The following is a 20,148-nucleotide window of genomic DNA, read 5'->3' as shown; positions in this document are numbered from 1 at the left end:
TTCTATCTCTTTGTAGGTTCATCCCCTTCCACCTGGCCACTGAATGTAGGAGTTCCTCAAAGACCCAGCCCTAGGCCCTCTTTCTTCACATACTCTTATATGCATTCTCTTTTGAGCCCAGAGTTTTAATAGCCATCAGCATACCATAATCCCCAAATTTGTATCTCCAACTCAGACTTCTTTGATGCATTTTCATGTAAATATGTTAAAGGCACATCAGTTATCAGTCATAATATCTCAACTGAATTCATGCTCTTCCACTGATCTCTCTCTCTCATGATTAGTACCATCCACCATATGCTTGATACATAGGCCGGAAATCTAGACATTTTTCTTGATAGGCCTCCTATATCTCTTTCTTCTCCACAAAAAAGACTTTTCTACCACTACCCTAGGCAAAGGTATTTGTCTTGGACTAGCCACCTAGATAGTCTCTGTACATATTCTTTCTATACTTTCTGTCTCCATTCTCTCTCTTACCATTCCTACTTGAACCTACTCCAGTCAGATTTTTGCCCCCACCACTGACATTGCTGTTGTCAAGGACACTGATGACTTTCATATTGCTAAATTCAGTAGTCAAGCCTCAGCTCTCATCTTCCTTAACCAGTCAGCTGAATTTAACCCAATTGAGCTCTTCTTTGAAATACTTTCTTCTCTTGTCCCGCAGGACACTACACTTCATTTTTCTTTTGTCCCACTGACTGTTCTTCTTAGTCTCCTGCTGGTTGCTCATCATCTTCCTGACTTCTAAATGTTGGAGTGCCAAGAACTCAGTTTTTGACATCTTTTAAAAGTATTCTCTTCCTCATAGTGGTCCAGCCTCATGGACATTTATCTCTGATGACTTTTAAATTTATAAACCTCTTCTCTGACCTTTAAACCAATATGTACAACAGCCTATGCTGTGTCTCCACGTGACTCTCTGATAGGCATTTTGGAGGTAACATATTCAATACTATGCTTCTGATGATCTGCCTAAACCTGCTATCCTCATGTTCTTCCCCATCCCAGTTAACTGACTCAGCATGGAGTTAACTTCATTCTTCTGTTTCCTCAGGCCAAAAATCTTGGAGTCATCCTTGATTCTACTCTTTCTTTTACACACATCCACTTCGGCAGCAAATATTGTCGTTTCCACTTTCAAAATAAATCCCGTATCTAACCACTTCTGAAAACTGCCACTGCTATCAGGTTGGGTCATGCCACAGCCATTCTCATCTGTATTATTACAGTAGCCTCCCAACTTGTGTTCTACGTCTGTCCTCACCCCATTTGTTCTGTTCTGAGTGTGGCAGTGATTCTCTTAAAATGTACAACAGATTGCGTCATTGTCTCTTCAGAATCCTGTAGTGTCTTCCTATGTGAGAATGAGAACCAAAAGCCTTAGAAGGACCTACAAAGTCCCCATCAGAACTGGCTGTCATCACCTCTCTGACCTTTTGTTCTACTAGTTGTTTCACTCTAATCCGGTGACACTGGCCTGCTTATTGTTCCTCAGACATTCCAGGCACAGTCAAATCTCAGTACCTCTTCACTTGCTGTTTCCTCTTAACTACAGCTCTCTTCACTTCAGCACCTACATAGCCCACTTCCCCATCACCTTCAGAGCTTCATTCCCTGGTAAGCCTATTTAAAACTGTAAATTCGATTCCCAACCATAGACTTACTCCCAGTAGCCCCCAATTCTTTGTTTGTATTGTTTGCCCCTTTATGCCCAATTTCTAGAACTGTGCTTGGCATACAGTATGTGTTCAAAAATATTGGTTGAATGTAAATACAGGAGTCAGGTTGGGGACAAATTATTAAGAACCTTCATATCATGCTGTGGAGGAGATGAGAAAACAAGGAATAATTTTATATTAAGAAAGTATTCTGATAAGATATTTTTATAAGGGTACTAAGGGTCATGAAACAAATACAAAAATCCTCAACTTTGTGGAAAATGGGTTAGAAGAAGGAGAGAATGGAGATAAGACTAATTAGTTGTTGAAATATTCCAGCCAGCAATAGGGAATATGGTTGAATTGACAAGCTTTGGTACCAGTAAGAGAATAGATACAGTAATGGCAGAGAAATATGGAAAAAGGATTATTTCAGACTATTTTTTTTTAAGAGTCTCTTTGGTAGCACACACTGGAGTGCAGTGATGCCATCTTGGCTCTCTGCAGCCTCTGCCTCCTGGGTTCAAGCAATTCTTCTGCCTCAGCTTCCCGAGTAGCTGGGACTACAGGCATGTGCCACCACGCCCAGCTAATTTTTGTATTTTTAGTAGAGACGGGGTTTCACCATGTTGACCAGGCTGGTGTCAAACTCGTGACCTCATATGATCTGCCTGCCTCAGCCTCCCAAAGTGCTAGGATTACAGGTGTGAGCCATCAGGCCTGGCCTATTTCAGACTTTTTATCTGAGAGATTAGGTGAATGAAAGACCATTAACCAGAACAGAGAAGGCAGGAAGAAGGTATAGAACTAGTAGGACAAAGGGAATCCAATGACTGTTGAGAATAAGAGCTGAGCTGGAGAAAGATTTCTAAGTCATTAGCATATAATTTAAAAATTTAGACACCTAGCACAGTACTTGTCCAGTAAATTTTAATGCATTTTAATCTTTATCTGCCTCTCTTGCAATTCACCTTCCATAATTATCCAGAGGAAAAAGGTTTTCTTAAAAAAAAAAAAGGACATTTTTTAAAAAGACCTCTTCCTCATAATTCTTATTTCCACTTAATTTCATAACCTTTTTGTATTGGATATCTTTTCTGTTTTTTTCTTACCCAGAGGATCTTCCCCTCTTTTTTAAGAGCCATTTGTTTCATGCTTTTCATCTATCTTTTTCTCATGCCATATCACTTTGAACTATATTTTGTTACCTATTGTTTTTAAGGATTCTTATGTTGCTCTTCTCTCTCTGTAGCTAATATTTCTCTACCCTTTTTTATTGTTTGTTTTTTTAAGAATTCTACAGTATTCACTTAATTTTTAAAAGTACTGTGAGATGGGAACTGTTAGTATCCACCCACCTTTTATGGATGAGGAAACTAGGTCCCAGGATCTCACAGTTAGTAAGTGATGAAGCAACATTCTACCTCATTTAGAATGAGGTAGAATCTCACTTAGTGAGAGTCTCACTTAGTTAAAATTTTTTGTTTGAGTTCTCTCACCTTTTTCAGATGCACATATTAGGTACAAAACTTGTATAGAACTATTTAGAGCATTTGATGTAAATAGATGAATATATAAATTAGGAAAACAGAGATTAATGTAGACCATAAAACCTTGTTTCCTAATTTAAATACATATGTTTGTGTATTTCACATAGTAATGTTAAAAAAGCAGGTACTCTGATTTTTTACATTTGGTATGGTCCAGCATACATTGATCATGCACAAAATTATGAACACATTGTTCATCAGATATGTATAGCTGATTTATATAAATGATTGTCTTTCTCCTTTCCTTAGCTGTTTGAATTGGGTCCTGATGGAGGAGATCATGAAACTGATGGTGACCTTCTTGCAGAGACTGATGTATTGGCTTATGACTGTGCTGCTAGGTAAATAATTTGTGCATTATTCATTGTAACTCTTGCATACTTAATATTAAAAATTTATTATAAATGAATAAACATACTTTAAAAGGAAGTTTTAAATCTGCTATGAATATCAAATGCTTGAGAAATTAAATTATATATTAAGCAATATAAGTATTGCTTTCAAAAATGCTGAATTAAAACTAATATACTTCATAAATTTATTTCATAAGTCAACTTTCAATATTGAAGATAAAAATGGAAATATGCATATATTTTATACACCTTTACTTTCATGCATCTCTTACGGAATACCTAGTATGCTGGTGTTCTAGTAATAATACAGTTATTTATTACTCCTAGCATTACAGGTAATAAATAATTAGTGTCAAGTGGTCATGTTTGACCATAATTCAGATTACCCATGTACTCTGACATCATGCTGCTAGAATATATTTGATAATAACACACTTGGGGAGGTGACTAGCTTTACTGAAACCTTTTGGGAGTTTATAAAAATTAGTATGTTTATTTATGAAGGTTCATTAAGTAAGAGGATACTTACACTTTATCAGTCCTCTCTACGTAATCCTAAGAATTATCTCAATATTGTGTTATGATCAGTGTTCCCTGGTTTGAAGCAGGGAATATTATTATAAGAAAAATTATAAACTGAGCTTCATAGTAGTAATAGTGTGCTATGTTTCCCAACAATAACTATGTTAGGAAAACCTTGTAGGTTTTTTTGCTAGTGAAAATGTATATTTTCAGAAACAAGGATGATCGTAAGATACTGACTTTGCTTGTACAAGATATAAATACTTTTGAAAACAAAAGAGTAAATCTAAAGAAAATTTTGACTATTTCTTAGGCATTAACTAATATCGCAAGATTTTTTTAGTAACCTTCAGTGTTTTATACAAATGAATATTAGGGAAAATTTTAAGAAAGCTAATTGATTAATTTTCAGCAAAGCCTTAAGGTGCCATTGTCATTTGCTGTATTTATTTATTTATTTATTCATTTATTTATTTTTATTTTTGAGACAGAGTCTCACTCCATCACCTAGGCTGGAGTGCAGTGGTGTGATCTCAACTCACTGCAACCTCTGCCTCCCGGGTTTAAGCGATTCTCATGCCTCAGCCTCCTGAGTAGTTGGGACTACAGTCGCATGCCACCAGGCCCGGCTAATGTTTGTATTTTTAGTAGAGATGGGGTTTTACCATGCTGGCCAGGCTGGCCTCGAACTCCTGACCTCAAGTGATCCTCCTGCCTTGGCCTCTGAAAGTGCTGGGATTACAGGAATGAGCCATGTGCCTGGCTGCCATTTGTTTTTGACCATATGAGTTTGAGTCGAAAATATAAAGCACAGTTTCATTTATAGAGAATCATCTAGGATTTCTTCATTAGCTTATATACAAAGCCCAGACTCCTAAGGCATTGGGAGCATTAAAGGATTTCCATAACATCCAGCATCTTTTTTGACTTTCTACCACTACTCTTCTACAGCTGTCTTAATGCATTAATGAAATTAATAATGAACACCTTGTCATTTCCTGACCTCTTTTGTACTTCCATACCTCTACAGATTTTTTCATGACATTCTCCTGCTTCTTTAAATGCCCTTTATTCTTCTTTCAATTCCAGCTACAACCAATAAACATTCCTTCCACTCTGTTACCTAGTACTTTGTAACTCGTTTATATCCTTTAGAAGATGCCCTTATTTATTGTCTTTTTTCTTCTTCTAAATTAATAATGTTTGTATAGATATTATGTGACAGACTCCAAACACCTATCTGACTTAATTCATTCTAAAGGACAACTCTATGAGCAGGATATTATTTTCACCACAGTTTTCAGGTGAAGAAGCTAAGGTACTGAGAGGATAGAGTAACTTGCCCTGCATTGCCCTGCTAGCAGGTCACAGAGCTGGGCCTTGAACCCAGGCTGCCTGACTCCAGGGCCATTTTCTTAATATGCTGCCTCTCAAAACTATTTAGCTGAATGAATGAGCTTTAAAACTAAAGTTCAGATTTTTATTTTCCAGCAAAATTTGAATGTTTTTTAATATCAGTTTAAAACATTCTATCTTATTTTAATATGAAAGTTTTATAACATTTAAGGATATTGTAGAATTCAAGGAGGAAGAAATGTAATTCTATCACCATAACACAAATAACTATATTTGCTTGCGTTCTTGTCCAGACTTCTTAGAGTGTTTTTAATGTTGTTTGACAAGAATTTTATAATACAGTTAGTTTCATGTTTTTGTTCACAAGGGATTTTGAAAAAATAAATATATGTGACAGAGAAGTAAGAAAATATTGTCTTTGACTCACTAATTTTTTCTCAGAGAAAAATATGCAATGATGTTTGATGAGCCTGTTCTCCTGCAAGCTGGGTGGTGGTATGTGGCATGGGCCCGAGTGTCAGGACCCAGCAGTGACTGTGGATCTCATGGACAGGCATCTATTACCACAGATGATGGGTGAGTAAATGCCCAAGTGTTACTTAAGCAATTCTTATTTTTGTTAGAGGAATATTGTTTTGAAAATTCAGAGGACTTTCAGCAGGATTCAAAAGCTTAGGAAGACTAGAGCATAATATAACTGCTAAAAATTAAATTCATGTAACCTCATGCCAAATTGAGGTCTAGACAGAACAAGGAGGTAATAAGACCACTGTACTTTGCTGCTGTCAGATGGTATTTGTATATATTTCTGGGTATTACATTGTTTACGAGCTTGATTACCAAATTAGAAATTATATAGAGGAAGGTGACAAGGAAAATGAGGAGTTTGGAACCATAAAAAAGAAGTAGATATGTGATAGTAAATTTGAGAGTGCATGAGAAAACAGTTTAAAATTTCAAAGCTTCAGCAATGTGTGTTATTTTAATAAAATATAGGGAAAATGTTGCTGTTTTAAAATAACTTTCACATATAGAGTACTTTTCAGTTCATATTCTTATATTTTATCTGATTTGATGCCCTCAATAGCTTTGTGAAGCAGTTATTAGCCCCATTTTATACTCCAGGGACTAGAGAAATAAAAAGGTGAAATTATTTGCTATTTCCTGAGAGTCATGTGGTTAAAACCAAGGTCAGACCTGTAACCTGTTGACTCTAAATCCAACATTTCAATATTCTATTACTATGATTTATGTATTCTAAAGGACTATCATTTGTAAGATAAATTCAGTTTATTCTTGATTACTCCTGAGCATAAACTATTTGAAATCAGTTGAAGTTATATAACAGTATATATTCCAGTGCAGGTCAATTCATAACAAAGCTGACCAAAAAAAGAAATAGACTTATTTGTGAGGTGAAATTCCTGTTGCTGAATATTCAAGGAGACTACTGTAGAAAAATCACATCTGTTGTTGTGTGCATCAACTTAAGAATGTATTTAGAACTAAGTGACTACTTTGACCCTGGACTGTATGATTTTCATAGACAGTTCATTCAGACTTGGAATGTCATGGCACACTGAGGCTAAAGCTTATCATGCAGCTAGTCAAGCAGATATTATACTACTTACTTGTAAGTAGAAATTTTAGAAGTTTACTGCTGTGGTTAAAGCTGAGTTGGAGAGCTAGGAGGGACAGGACAGCTACTCCTAATCACGTTCAGTTCTTTCATTTTACTGACTAACCCATTCAGAGCTAGAATGAAAATCCAGAAAATACCTTTTTGCTTTTCTTCATGTAAAAGAGTGAATCATTTTCATTGACATAAGATTGGAAAACATGTTTCTTAAATTTCTTATTTCCTGTAATGATCATGTTGTTTTTGGTATCATTGTTTTCTCTTCTTAGGGTTGTTTTCCAGTTCAAGAGTTCAAAGAAATCAAATAATGGTACAGATGTTAATGCGGGTCAGATACCTCAGTTATTATACAGGTATTTAGCATATTTATACTGATTTAGTATGGTTTATTATTTTGCTATAATGAAGTAGAATCATTACAAAACGTGGCATAATAGGGAAAAATTATTTGAAGCATTCAGCAAATTATAATATGCTGGTAGAACTATAAATATATTTAACAAAAACAGTTAATATTTTGTATATTTTTAAACATTTTCCACACAGGCTTAATTTTAAACTTTGCCTGATTACTCAGATTATCTGTATTATACCAATAACAATATTTTACTGACTTTAAAAAAAATCTATCCATTGATTTTCTTACTAATTTCAAATGTTATAAAAGAATAAAATTTGTCTTGGAGAAGTGAGATTGCAGGGGAGATGGGGAGGACTATAGATGCAGGCCTGGTTGATATACTGTAGTCTCATAAGACTGATAAAATGAGTTGGAAAATTCCCTACTGTTGGTAAATTTTCACCTTTAGCTAAAATACCAAATAATAACTTGCTCATATAATATTTATTATATTTTTAACATTATTTTAAAATTTTAACTTACAATAATTTAAGCATGTATAAAGGCATATGCCTGTGTTTACCTTATTTATTTCTAGACTACTGCAATACTTTTAGAATAAAGAATTCAAATGGATATAAACCGTTACTGAAAAATGTTGTCATTCATTAAGCAGTAAAAAATCAAAGGAAATGGTCTAGAACAGTAATTCTATCTCCCTGTCTTTCTTTCTGGTAATCACTTAGTGGTTACAAACCTTATTTTTCCCCAAAAGGGTTTTTCGTTTGTTTGGTTTTTATGCACTGTGCAATCTGTTATAGTTACTGTTTGTCATATGTAGCTCTACAAACATAACGTGTTGCATTGGACTACTCCCAGGTACTCACTGGTTGAATAACTTTTAAATAACAGCATTAATAGTAGCATTACTAGAGAATATAAGTTATATGTTATATACATTATATACATTCTCTAAGAAGAGGAAAAAGCCTCTACTACTCAGTCTTGTGAAGGTAGGATTTAAAGGAAGTGCCCATATGCTAAAAACTTTGTTTAGCTTGGAAAAATGTTTCAAAAAAGCCCTGTATTGGCATTTTACCTGGCAAAAAAAAATGTAAATATATAATTTATTTTCCCATTCAAAAATATATAATATACTTTAAAAAGAAAAAATGACATTGGACTTTCTAACATAATTTTATATGTGTCTACTGCCTTTAGACTTCCAACCAGTGATGGCAGTGCTTCAAAAGGCAAACAGCAAACCAGTGAACCTGTACACATTTTAAAGAGGTCTTTTGCAAGAACTGTCTCAGTGGTAAGCCATGTTTTAAAAAATTTCAGCTTTTCTCTTCAGTCCTCAGATACATTTTGATGTTTAGAGTTTAGCTGCTCTTGTAAGTTTATCTTAGCCTAGATTTATAAACTCAGATTTGGTTTTGTATTCACATTTATATTCTAGACCACAGATAAAGTATACTTTAAATCATAGAAAAATGGAGGTGTTGGCCTATGATTTTAACATGACCAGATGAATTGGCCTTGCTGTTTTTGAAACAAATAACGATTTGCTTTTCTAATAAATCATATATGAATGCATATGCTGAATGAATTAGAAAATGAAGGAAAAGTTAAGGATGGTGCTGGCCCAAAAAAGCGTTATTACTACTTGAGGAACTAGGTGGAAGAGTTGCATATCTAACTAGGAAGTTTGTTGAACCACTTGCCATCCCCATTGTACACATGAAGAAGCACAGTGCCATTGAGGTTAACTGTGCAGAATGGAAAGTCAACATGATGTAAATAAATGAAAGTATAAATTAAGGTCTTGATCTCTCATGTATTAATTGAGGATTCTTACGTATGTTACCTAAGTAAATTACATCATAGCATTTTGAATTTCTAATGAGATAAGGGGTATAAGATGTTTTTGGAACTGTAAGGCACCATCTGAATGTGATTTATTAATATAGCTAGTAGTCTTTCATATTAGTAAAATGCATAGGAAGAATGTTTCTTTCCCTTTTAAATTTATTTTTCAACCCACCAAGTGAATATATATTCCTGGTAGGAATGAGATAAAAGTATGCTAAAAGTACATGAAAGATTTTTCCCCCATTCTCATGATCACCATATATACCTACTATTTACATTTTGGTGTGTATCTTCCCAGACCTTTTTTTTTTTTTTTTTTTTTTGTGAGGCAGAGTCTCGCTCTGTCGCCCAGGCTGGAGTGCAGTGGCGCGATCTCGGCTCACTGCAACCTCCGCCTCCTGAGTTCAAGCAATTCTCCTGCCTCAGCCTCCTGAGTAGCTGGGATTACAGGCGCCTGCCACCACGCCCAGCTAATTTTTGTATTTTTAGTAGAGAGGGGGTTTCACCATGTTGGTGGTGGTCTCAAACCCCTGACCTCGAACAGGCTGGTCTCGAACCCCTGACCTCATGACCCACCCACTTCGGCCTCCCAAAGTGCTGGGATTACAGGCGTGAGCCACCGCACCCGGCCTTCCCAGACCATTTTTATATGCAAAAAAACTTATTAGTACGTATCAAATACAGGATGCTCTACAACATGCTTGCTTGTTTCTTACGATACTTACAGTTTTCATCTTTTTTAGAAAATTTCGTATTATATATCATGGACATCCTTCCCTGGCAGTACATTTGGCTCTGTCAGTCTTCTCTGTTTGTGTACCATTATTCTAATTTATTCAATCTGATATCTATCAAAGAACCACTTTGATTGTCATTTTTTATTATTTCATCTTGCTTCATGAGCATCTATACACATGCATCTTTAAATACTTGTGTACTTATGTGCATACTTCTACTGGAAATATGCCCATTTAAAGTTTGGTATATCCTCTCAAAGTTGACCTTCCAAAAGAGCCATGGCAGTTTGTAGAGCTTGTGCTTTGAATAAAAGACTATGAGAACTTTGGCTTCTTGGTAACTTTGCATCCTATTAGTATTAAGTTGAGTTTGGTATCTTTTGATTCAAATAAGGATCTTTGACTCTGTTATGCTTTCTTTAGTGATCTCACTTTTCTGTGCTTGGTGACCCCTTTGTATTTATGTTTAAGTGGTTTTGTGACCATTAGGTAATTGTAGACTTTATATACAAAACTTATTCAGTCATTTCTTTAAAAGGTAAACTATAGGGCTTAGCACATTGGCTCACGCCTATAATCCCAGCACTTTTGGAGGCCGAGGCATGATGATTGCTTGAGCTCAAGAGTTCAAGACCAGCCAGGGCAATATAGTGAAACCCCCATCTAAAAAAACTTAAAAATTAGCTGGGTATGGTGGTGCGCATTTGTAGTCCCAGCTGCTCGGGAGGCTGAGGGGGTGAGAGGATAGCTTGAGTCCAGGAGGTTGAGATTGCAGTGACCCGTGATCACACCATTGCATTCCAGTCTGGGTGATAGAGGAAGACTGTATCTCAAAAAAAAAAAAAAAATTGAATCTATAAACTCGTTTTCAGGAGCTCTGGGATTTGGTGGGAATGGGGCAGTAAGTGCTCTGCTTTGAGATTCAGGTGGTATCTGTCATCATTTAACCATGATAAAACCAGAAGACTAGAACTGCAAAGAAAATCTACCGTCTTAAACTCATATGCTAGAATTTTAAATAATCAAAATAGGAATTTTTTAGTATTTTCTAGTCAATTTTTATCTTCTATTAATGTATTTATCAAAAATTGACTGTAGTTTGTATTGCAAATTTTAATATATAGACATAAAATAAGTTATTTGATACTGTTACTGATATCTAACACTAAAACTCTATTTTATTTTTTACTACAGTGACTGTAAAAAGCTTTATTTTTCTTTCAAGTAAACATGCATTGTTTTATAAGTGCTTCTCATTTTTCCCTTGTTTATATGATAAGCTAGATAGCTGGGTAGCAGGAACACTGAAAAATTTATTTTTAAATAGGTAAATATTGAAGAATGTTGTTTTTAGAAATGCTTAACTACTTTACCTTTTTTGTAACAAACTTCAAAGTTACTGTTAAGGGTAATTTAATAAATGAACTATAAAAGTGTCTTGGGCTCAGTAAAAAAATTCAATTAAAAAACTCAGTAAAAAAATTCAGGAGAAAGTTTTGAAGTTGTCTACCATTGCCTTTCCATTTGATTCAGTTTATGGTATCATTTGAATTAATTGTTGTCTGTTTTTTCATATTCTGGATTAGGAATGTTTTGAGTCATTGTTGAGTATTCTTCACTGGAGCTGGACCACCTTAGTCTTAGGAGTTGAAGAACTTAGAGGATTAAAAGGATTCCAGTTCACAGCTACACTCCTAGATTTAGAGAGACTGCGCTTTGTGGGTACCTGTTGTCTGAGGTTATTGCGTGTCTATACCTGCGAAATTTACCCAGTGTCAGGTATGATGCATTTTTTTTAAATGACTGTAGGGAGAAAATATTAGAGACATTGAGAAGATTTACTTTGAGATAACTGAGAGTTTATGCCCCCCAGCTGCATTTAAGCTGCTTCTAAAATGAGGGGAGAAAGTCAGCTTGCTATGATGCTTATGTATTTGCTTATAAAGAGTAAAATAGATTACATGTCATTCTGATACAAAAAGTAATAGTGGGCCAAAGTTAAATAATCTAATAAAGTTTAATTTTAAACAAATTCTGTCAAATAGAAATATTTTGAACAAGCAATTTGGACTTAAATGCTGAAACTAGGTTTTTATTCCCCCTTCCATTTAGATTAAAAATTGGGACTACACTTAATCTCTAAGTTGTTTCATTTCTAAGACATTAGTACTTGTGATACTTAGCTGTATAGGGAATTACTGAATTATATTGATTGTTTTCATGCATATTTAATATTTTGCTTAATTACCAATCTGCTTTTTCCCCCTCAAAGCTACAGGAAAAGCAGTTGTAGAAGAAACTAGCAAATTAGCAGAGTGTATTGGAAAAACCAGAACTTTGTTAAGAAAAATTTTATCAGAAGGAGTTGATCACTGCATGGTGAAATTGGATAATGATCCTCAAGGATATCTCAGTCAACCCTTGAGTCTTCTAGAAGCTGTCCTTCAGGAATGTCATAATACTTTCACTGCCTGCTTTCATTCTTTCTACCCAACTCCTGCCTTACAGTGGGCTTGCCTTTGTGATCTGCTGAATTGTTTGGATCAGGTAATTTAAGTTTGTAAAATGTTAGTTGAAAATCTGATATATTGCTTAATACTCTTCAAGAAAATAAATTGCAGTTGCCATATCTTCTTAACTTGTATAAAAGATAAATTAGGAAATCATTTGGTGTACATGACTTATATAAGCAAAGTTTAAAATTTTTTAAATCTGCTTCATCATCTTTTAGTTACAAAATTGGTAGGCACATTGTGCAGTTGCTGATTGGTTTTTGAATTGGAGTGAGTGATTCTGAGAGAGGGAGAGAGGAAAAGAACCATAGTGACCAGGGGAGAGCAGGGATAGCACCAGGAGGCCCCCGCCACCCTCATCTGTGAGAACAGGAAGGAGAGAGAGCTGAGAGAACAGGCATACTAGCATTGTTCATTCATTCATGAGGAAGCCACAACCTTTGTAAACCTTTATGCACCAGGTCACAGAGTTTCACAACACCTGAGGCAAAACACTGACAGAACTACAGGGAGAAATAGATTCACATTGACAGCTGGGGACTTTAACACTCCTCTTTCAGTAATTAATAGAGGAACGAGGCCAAAAAAATCAGCGATGCAGATTTGAACAGTACTGTCAACCACCTTGATCTGACATTTACAAAACAGGATATGAAACTGCAAAATACATATTCTTTTCAAGTACACATGATTTTTAAAAGAAATATTTGGGACCATTCACTAAGGTAGATCATATGCTAGACCATAAAATGTCTTAATAAATTTCAAAAGATTAAAATGTGAAAGAATATATTTTCAGACCACAGTAGAATTACAGTAAAAATCAATAATAGCAAAGGATATCAAGAAAAAGCACCAAACATTTGGAAAATGACAGCACTTCTAAGTAAGCAGTTGATCAAAGAAGAAGTTATAAAGGAAATTTTAAAATGTTTCACATAGAAAGATAAAAACATAATATCAGAATTTGTGGGATTTAGCTAAAGCATTGCTTAAAAGAGATCTTTATACCCTTAAATGCTTATATGAAGAAGAAAGGTTTAAAATCAGTGACCTAAGCTGCTACGTTAAGAATCTAGGAGGAAAAGCAAATCTAACCCAAAGTTAGAAGGAAGGAAGGAAATAATAAAGATAAGAGCAGAAATCAATGAAATAGAAAGTCGAGAAAATTAACACAGCTGAAAGTTGGTTTTTTGAAGAAAAAAAGTTGGTAAACTCCTAGCAAACCTGACTGGGAGAGAAGAAAGAAAGAAAAAACATGAAATACCATAATCAAAAGTGAAATAGGGGTTCACCGGGCACGGTGGCTCATGCCTGTAATCCCAGCACTTTGGGAGGCTGAGGTGGGTGGATCACTTGAGGTCAGGAGTTCGAGACCAGCCTGACCAACATGGCAAAACTCAGTCTCTACCAAAAATACAAAAATTAGCCAGGCATGGTGGTGCACAGCTGTAATCTCAGCTACTCGGGAGGCTGAGGCACGAGAATTGCTTGAAGGCGGGAGGTGAAGGTTGCATTGAGGCAAGACTGTGCCACTGCACTCCAGCCTGGGTGACAGAGTGATACTCCATCTCAAAAAAAAAAAAAGAAATAGGGACTATCACTATAGACAACTTTATACTGGTGAATTTTTCAGCCTTAGAGGAAGTTGACAAATTCCTTGAAAAATATAATTTTATCAAAACTAACACATTAAGAAATAGAAAAATCTGAATTGCCTCATATCCATTTAAAAATTATCAAAAACTTTCCCACAAAGAAAATTTCAAGTCCAAATATTGTCATTTATGAATTCTGTTAAACATTTAAGAAAGAAATAATGTCAACCTTTTACAAAGTCTTTTGGAAAATATAGGAGGCAACACTTCCCAACTAATTTTATGAGTTTAGCTTTATCCTATACCAAAACCTAACTAAGATACTACAAGGAAAAATTACAGATGAATATCACTCAGAAACATAGATGCTCTTAAAAATATTATCAAACCAAATTGAACATGTAAACAATATATCATAACCAAGTGGGACTTATCTTAGAAATACTTAGTTAAATAATTGAAAATCGATGTAATTTACCATGTTAACTGAAAAAAGAAGGCAAATTGATGATTTCCTCAATATAGCTACAGGAACAGTGGTTGATGAAACTAGCAGTTACTCAATGATGAAAACCACTCAGGAAAGTAGGATATAAGGAAACTCCTAAATCTGATAAAAAGATATTTACAAAAAAAACTTCACTAACAACATCCCACTTACTGGTGAAATCTGAATATGCCCCTAAGTTTGGAAACAAGACACGTGGTATCTACACTCACCACTTATATTCAGCAGTGCACTGGAAGTCCTAGGCCTCCCCGCCCTCCTTCATGAAAAAAATCATTGTCATCACTAATGCATCCCAGGCAACTTTGCATCCATGTAGCAGAGTAGTATATTTTACCACTCAATTTCCAGGGGCAAGATTATTGCCTGGACTAGTGCACAACTTAATTACTCTCTCACTCTGAACCTTCCCAGTCTGATATGGTTCTTTTCTTCTTTGCTACAGAACAGGCTAGATTTAGCAAATGTTGGTTTAACATATGGAATGTTACTCTGCTTTTATGCTTAACTTTGTAACACAGATGTTTGAAGGACTAGGTAATGTGTACACAATTTTGTGAATTAGGATATCATGTGTTGGCTTTAATGCTTTGTTATAAAATTTTGTAAGTATGCTACTAATTTTTCTTGGTAAATTATGGAATGTGATAATATAATTTTGTGACCTTAGTGAAATGTGCTTGTAATAGCACAGATTTGTAATTTGCATCATTTATTATTTGAGAAAAATAGTCTCAGTCCTTATTGAAAATACCTTAGATACATTCTAATTGGGGCCTTTTTGGCATCTCCCTTTGAAACAGTGCTAGAGAGTACTGTGATTGTGAGGATATGAAAATATAAAAATGCTCATTTACTAGAGGACAGGAGCCTGATTTTTCTTGACCAGACTTAATTTTTCATCTTCATTGAATAGAAACTTAAACAATTGTTTTTTAATATATAGATGTAGTATTATTCTATAACAAGACAATTTAAATGACCGAGTGACAGAAAATTTTGGTATAATTTAAAAGATGGTTTACCTTTTATGTATTCAGAAACTTAGATTATACTGATGCTATATTTTTTGGTTGGGGGGCCATATTTTTGTTTTTAAAAGGATATCCAAGAAGCAAACTTCAAGACATCAAGTAGCCGACTCCTTGCAGCTGTTATGTCAGCTCTGTGTCACACGTCTGTTAAGCTGACTTCCATCTTCCCGATTGCGTATGATGGAGAAGTATTACTACGATCAATTGTTAAACAAGTTAGTACAGAGAACGACTCAACACTAGTTCATCGTTTTCCCCTTTTGGTGGCACATATGGAAAAACTCAGCCAGGTAGGTCTGTCTCTGAAATCTTTTATACAGAGGCACTAAAACTCTAAATGGTTTTATTTATTGCCTCTTTTATACAGAGGCAATACAACTATAAACACACCAAGCTAAGCGTGTTTAGCTTGGTGCTTATTCTTCTCTATTTTTAAGTATATTTACAAAATGATTATTTTAAATATTTTTGAAATATGTTCATATTTACCTATAAAATGAAGTTTTTTTGCTCTAACGGTTTAATCACGCACCTTTAAAAAAATTTGAGAGTTATACAATGAATACCTACATATTTGTTTTTCCTGAACCATTTGAAGGTAAGTTGCAGATACTTTACATTCTAATATAATATTTTAGATTTCTAAGATAGAACGATAAGAAAATAAAGAATTTTAAAAATATCTACTTAATAACACTTTGGTATATTAAAATAAGCACTGTAAATAATAGGTATAGGAAACATTCACATAAATCATTTTCATGCTGGAAATCAGCTAAATTAATCATCTTTTCCCTTTTTTCTGAAAAATAAAGTATTTTTCCTTTATTGAGACTCTGTGACTTCTTGAAATTTTTCTACCGGTAGGGGTTGGAATTTTCTTATCTCCACTTAGGAAAACAAATACAGTAGAAATTATAAAACTACATAGGAATCATATGTGTGTACAAAAAGAATTTTGTTAAAAAATTGATTTACACAGACTAGAGTTGCATTACAGCTAAATATACTAGAATTTATTATCTCAGATTAAGACCTTGTCCTATAGAAAAAGCTTTTTATTTTTGTTTTTTAAGATGAGCTCATTCTGTCACCCAGTCTACAGTGCAGTTGTGCCATCGCAGTTTACTGCAACCTCAACCTCCTGGACTCAAACGATCTTCCCACCTCAGCCTCCCAAGTAGCTGGGGCTGTAGGCACATACCACCACACCCAGCTAACTTTTTAAAAAAACATTTTGTAGAGACAAAGTCTTACTATGTTGCCCAAGCTGGTCTCAAACTCCTGGCCTCAAGTGATCCTCCCATCTCAGCCTCCCAAAGTGCTGGTATTGCTGACACCACGCCCAGCCAAAAAAGCTTTTTAAATGGAAAGAAGTTTCCTGTCTGTCATATAGAATTGTAAATTGAAAGTTAAATAAGAGAATAAAATAGGACTCAAAGCTAATAAAAACATTTCGTAAATGTATGGTACTTTGATACACAGAGACAGATAATTCAAAAAAGAACTTCTAAGTGAAAAGTGGCTCCACATATAACCAGAAAGATTTGTAGAAATTGACCCTGATTCAAGTCCGAATTTTAAGAGTATCAGAAAGACAAGGTTTTCAAATTGAGTACTCCTATGAAGGAAAATAAAACAATACCTTAGAACTTTTTCTTATGTATCGCAGAGTGAAGAGAATATCTCAGGGATGACAAGCTTCCGTGAAGTTCTGGAGAAAATGCTGGTCATTGTTGTGCTACCAGTCAGGAACAGCCTGAGGAGAGAAAATGAACTCTTCTCCTCCCACCTCGTCTCTAACACCTGTGGATTACTGGCCAGCATTGTCAGTGAACTGACAGCGTCAGCCCTGGGATCTGAGGTAATACATTATATTTTGACACTGGATAAAAAGCACATGTGTAAGTTTTTTACACAGTTTCTTTTTTCAACTATTTTGGCTTTGTGGAAGCTAATTTCAGATTGGATTAGCAACCCCAATGCATTGTTTTTCTTTTTTGCCTTTCTCTCTATCTCCTACTTTCTCTGATTTGTTACTTCTCTCTCACCAGTTTACCCAGCATCCACAGGGAATATAAAGTATACATTTTCCTCATAGAGCAGGTCGTCATCTGCCCTATTGCACAAGCCCACCACCATGCCCCGTGAAAAGCAAAGATAGTTCTCACTGCTGGAAGATAAGTAACGTTGCTGAAGTCAGGCCCTACTCATAGTGCACACATAGTGTGGGAAAGGTAATGAGGTTTAGACTTCAGCTCTGCCCACTCAACTGACCCTAGAGAATTACATACTTAAAATTGGAATAATAATTTTTATTTCACCTCTATCACAGGTTTTTTGAAATTATAGTAAAATATGCATAATATAAAATTTGCCATTCTAATCATTTTTATGTGTACAGTTCAGTGGCATTAAATGCATTCACTTTGTTGTACTTAGTTGTACATTATCACAAAGTTTTCAAAGTATCAAATATTATGTTTGAGAAAATCACTTTGAAAGTGCCTTTACATTTTGTAAAGTAACATTATTTTATTCCATTTCACTGCCTTACTCTTTCTTATAACTTAACTGAATGTTTTGACTGAATTTGGGGAATGTTTCTGTTTTTTCGTCCTAAAAAACAGACAGTAGATTGGTTTGGAAAATCATGTCCTAATATGAAATATCTTACATCATTCAAATGAATGTTTAATAATCAGCATATATTCAGTGGCCCTAGCTCCCAAGTTCTTGTCAAGGAACTTCTTTTCTCTATTTTACTTTTATAATTCCTAATCTTTGCTTTTTTAAAAAATTTATTTTAACACCTATTCTGAATTAACCCATCCAATATATACACATTATTGATTAATTGTGACAGTTTAGCCTTTAGAATTTCATTGTATGAAATTCATACGTAAGAAATTCGCATACATATGGTTCATCGCATACACTTGAGCTAATTTTAGTCTCTCATCCTGGGAAGCACTTTCTAAGTTTCTTGGTTAACTTTGAGTTTGGCCTCAGAGACGATTGAAGCCCTTGTCAAGAAATTTTTTAACTTTTTACATTTACTCATTTAGTCTATAATACCTTCCTTTGGTAGTATACTCTGCAGGATGCAGGAAAGTCTATAATGTGTAGATACCCTTCCAAAGTTTACTAAAGAGTTCTCCCCTTTAAACTTACCTTTCCAATGAAAAGGAATACCAAAAGTTACAGGGTGCCTGGTATACAACTTTGGGAGTTCCCACAGGTCCTGGCTTAGAGATGAATATTTCTTTCTCAGAGCAGTTTGCAATTTCTGTTAGAATCATAAACTTCCATTTTTTTATCTATTTAGTCTCCCAAAATTCTGTAGCCAACTTAGATTAGAAGTAGGCTTTGTAAATAAAAAGAGCGATTTCAACCCAAAGTAAGTTCTCTAATTCTCTCTAGTGAAAGTCTATAATTAGTATAGTTGCACATGTGTATGTGTACATATTCAAATACTGAATGCTGTTACAAAAATATCACTGTATATATTCGTAGTATTCAATCTTAGGGTATAGACCATTTTCTTCAAATGAAGTCTTACTTGCAAATTCACAGGTAAGAGGAGAGAGGACATAGTCTGGTTGAAGAGGGGAACCATAAATTTACCTCTTCCTTGCACACCTATCTCTGCAGAATTTCTAGAGCTCTGTGTTGCATAGTTTGAAAACTGTTGATCTATAGAATTTCGATGAAATTTTTAGCATCTCTTTTCAAAGTCTGATGATTTATTCATACATTATGACTGATAAGACAAGCTTGTACTTCTGACATTACAAATTAAGTGGAAAGTATAGTTTCATATGGCTAAAGGATGAAAATACTGTCAAGTGACATTGATTTGTGAATTTAGAATGATAAAATCTGGTTTTATTGTGAGTTAATCTCTCAGTAGAACATACCTTTAGGAATGTTTATATCCACTTATTAAATAAAGGTTATTTTATTAGACTTCTTAGAAACCTTTGGATGGTTTTGTTAAAGGTGTACCAACTACTGATACAATTGCTTTTATTGTTCACAGGTTGATGGACTTAATTCTCTTCACTCTGTAAAAGCTAGTGCTAACCGATTTACAAAAACAAGTCAGGGCAGAAGTTGGAACACTGGGAATGGGTCCCCTGATGCAATCTGTTTTTCAGTAGACAAACCTGGAATAGTTGTGGTTGGTTTCTCTGTCTATGGAGGAGGTGGAATTCATGAATATGAATTAGAGGTGTTGGTTGATGATGTAAGTATCACCCTTTTAGTATTTATCCTGATTAGTGGGTTGTGTATCAGGATTTACCATTGTCATAGTATGATGGGTCCATACCTTCAGGGGTTTACTAGATCAATCACTGATGAATGACACTAAAGAAATTGAAAAAGACTGGCCACAGTGGCTCACACCTGTAATCTCAGCTCTTTGAGAGGCTGAGGCAGTTGGATGACTTGAGCA

General features: G+C 34.9%; 1 protein-coding gene across 23 annotated transcripts in view; it reads left to right on the top strand.

Moving 5' to 3' along the window:
• Positions 1 to 20,148, top strand: part of MYCBP2 (MYC binding protein 2) — a 282,961-nt gene that overhangs the window by 129,884 nt on the left and 132,929 nt on the right. For 20 of the 23 annotated variants that reach the window (XM_063792229.1, XM_009427092.5, XM_009427099.5 and 17 more), the window contains 9 exons: positions 3,464 to 3,555; positions 5,887 to 6,021; positions 7,354 to 7,437; positions 8,646 to 8,742; positions 11,623 to 11,815; positions 12,309 to 12,583; positions 15,758 to 15,979; positions 17,362 to 17,553; positions 19,732 to 19,938. In XM_063792229.1, coding sequence (XP_063648299.1) covers positions 3,464 to 3,555; positions 5,887 to 6,021; positions 7,354 to 7,437; positions 8,646 to 8,742; positions 11,623 to 11,815; positions 12,309 to 12,583; positions 15,758 to 15,979; positions 17,362 to 17,553; positions 19,732 to 19,938 — 1,497 coding nt within the window. The remainder of the gene's footprint in view (positions 1 to 3,463; positions 3,556 to 5,886; positions 6,022 to 7,353; positions 7,438 to 8,645; positions 8,743 to 11,622; positions 11,816 to 12,308; positions 12,584 to 15,757; positions 15,980 to 17,361; positions 17,554 to 19,731; positions 19,939 to 20,148) is intronic. The other 3 variants (XM_063792227.1, XM_063792226.1, XM_016925407.4) reach the window with 1 other exon arrangement.

Source organism: Pan troglodytes, chromosome 14, assembly GCF_028858775.2.
Source record: "Pan troglodytes isolate AG18354 chromosome 14, NHGRI_mPanTro3-v2.0_pri, whole genome shotgun sequence".
In the NCBI taxonomy this organism is placed as follows: Eukaryota; Metazoa; Chordata; class Mammalia; order Primates; family Hominidae; genus Pan; species Pan troglodytes.
This window is presented reverse-complemented; position numbering and strand designations above follow the sequence as displayed.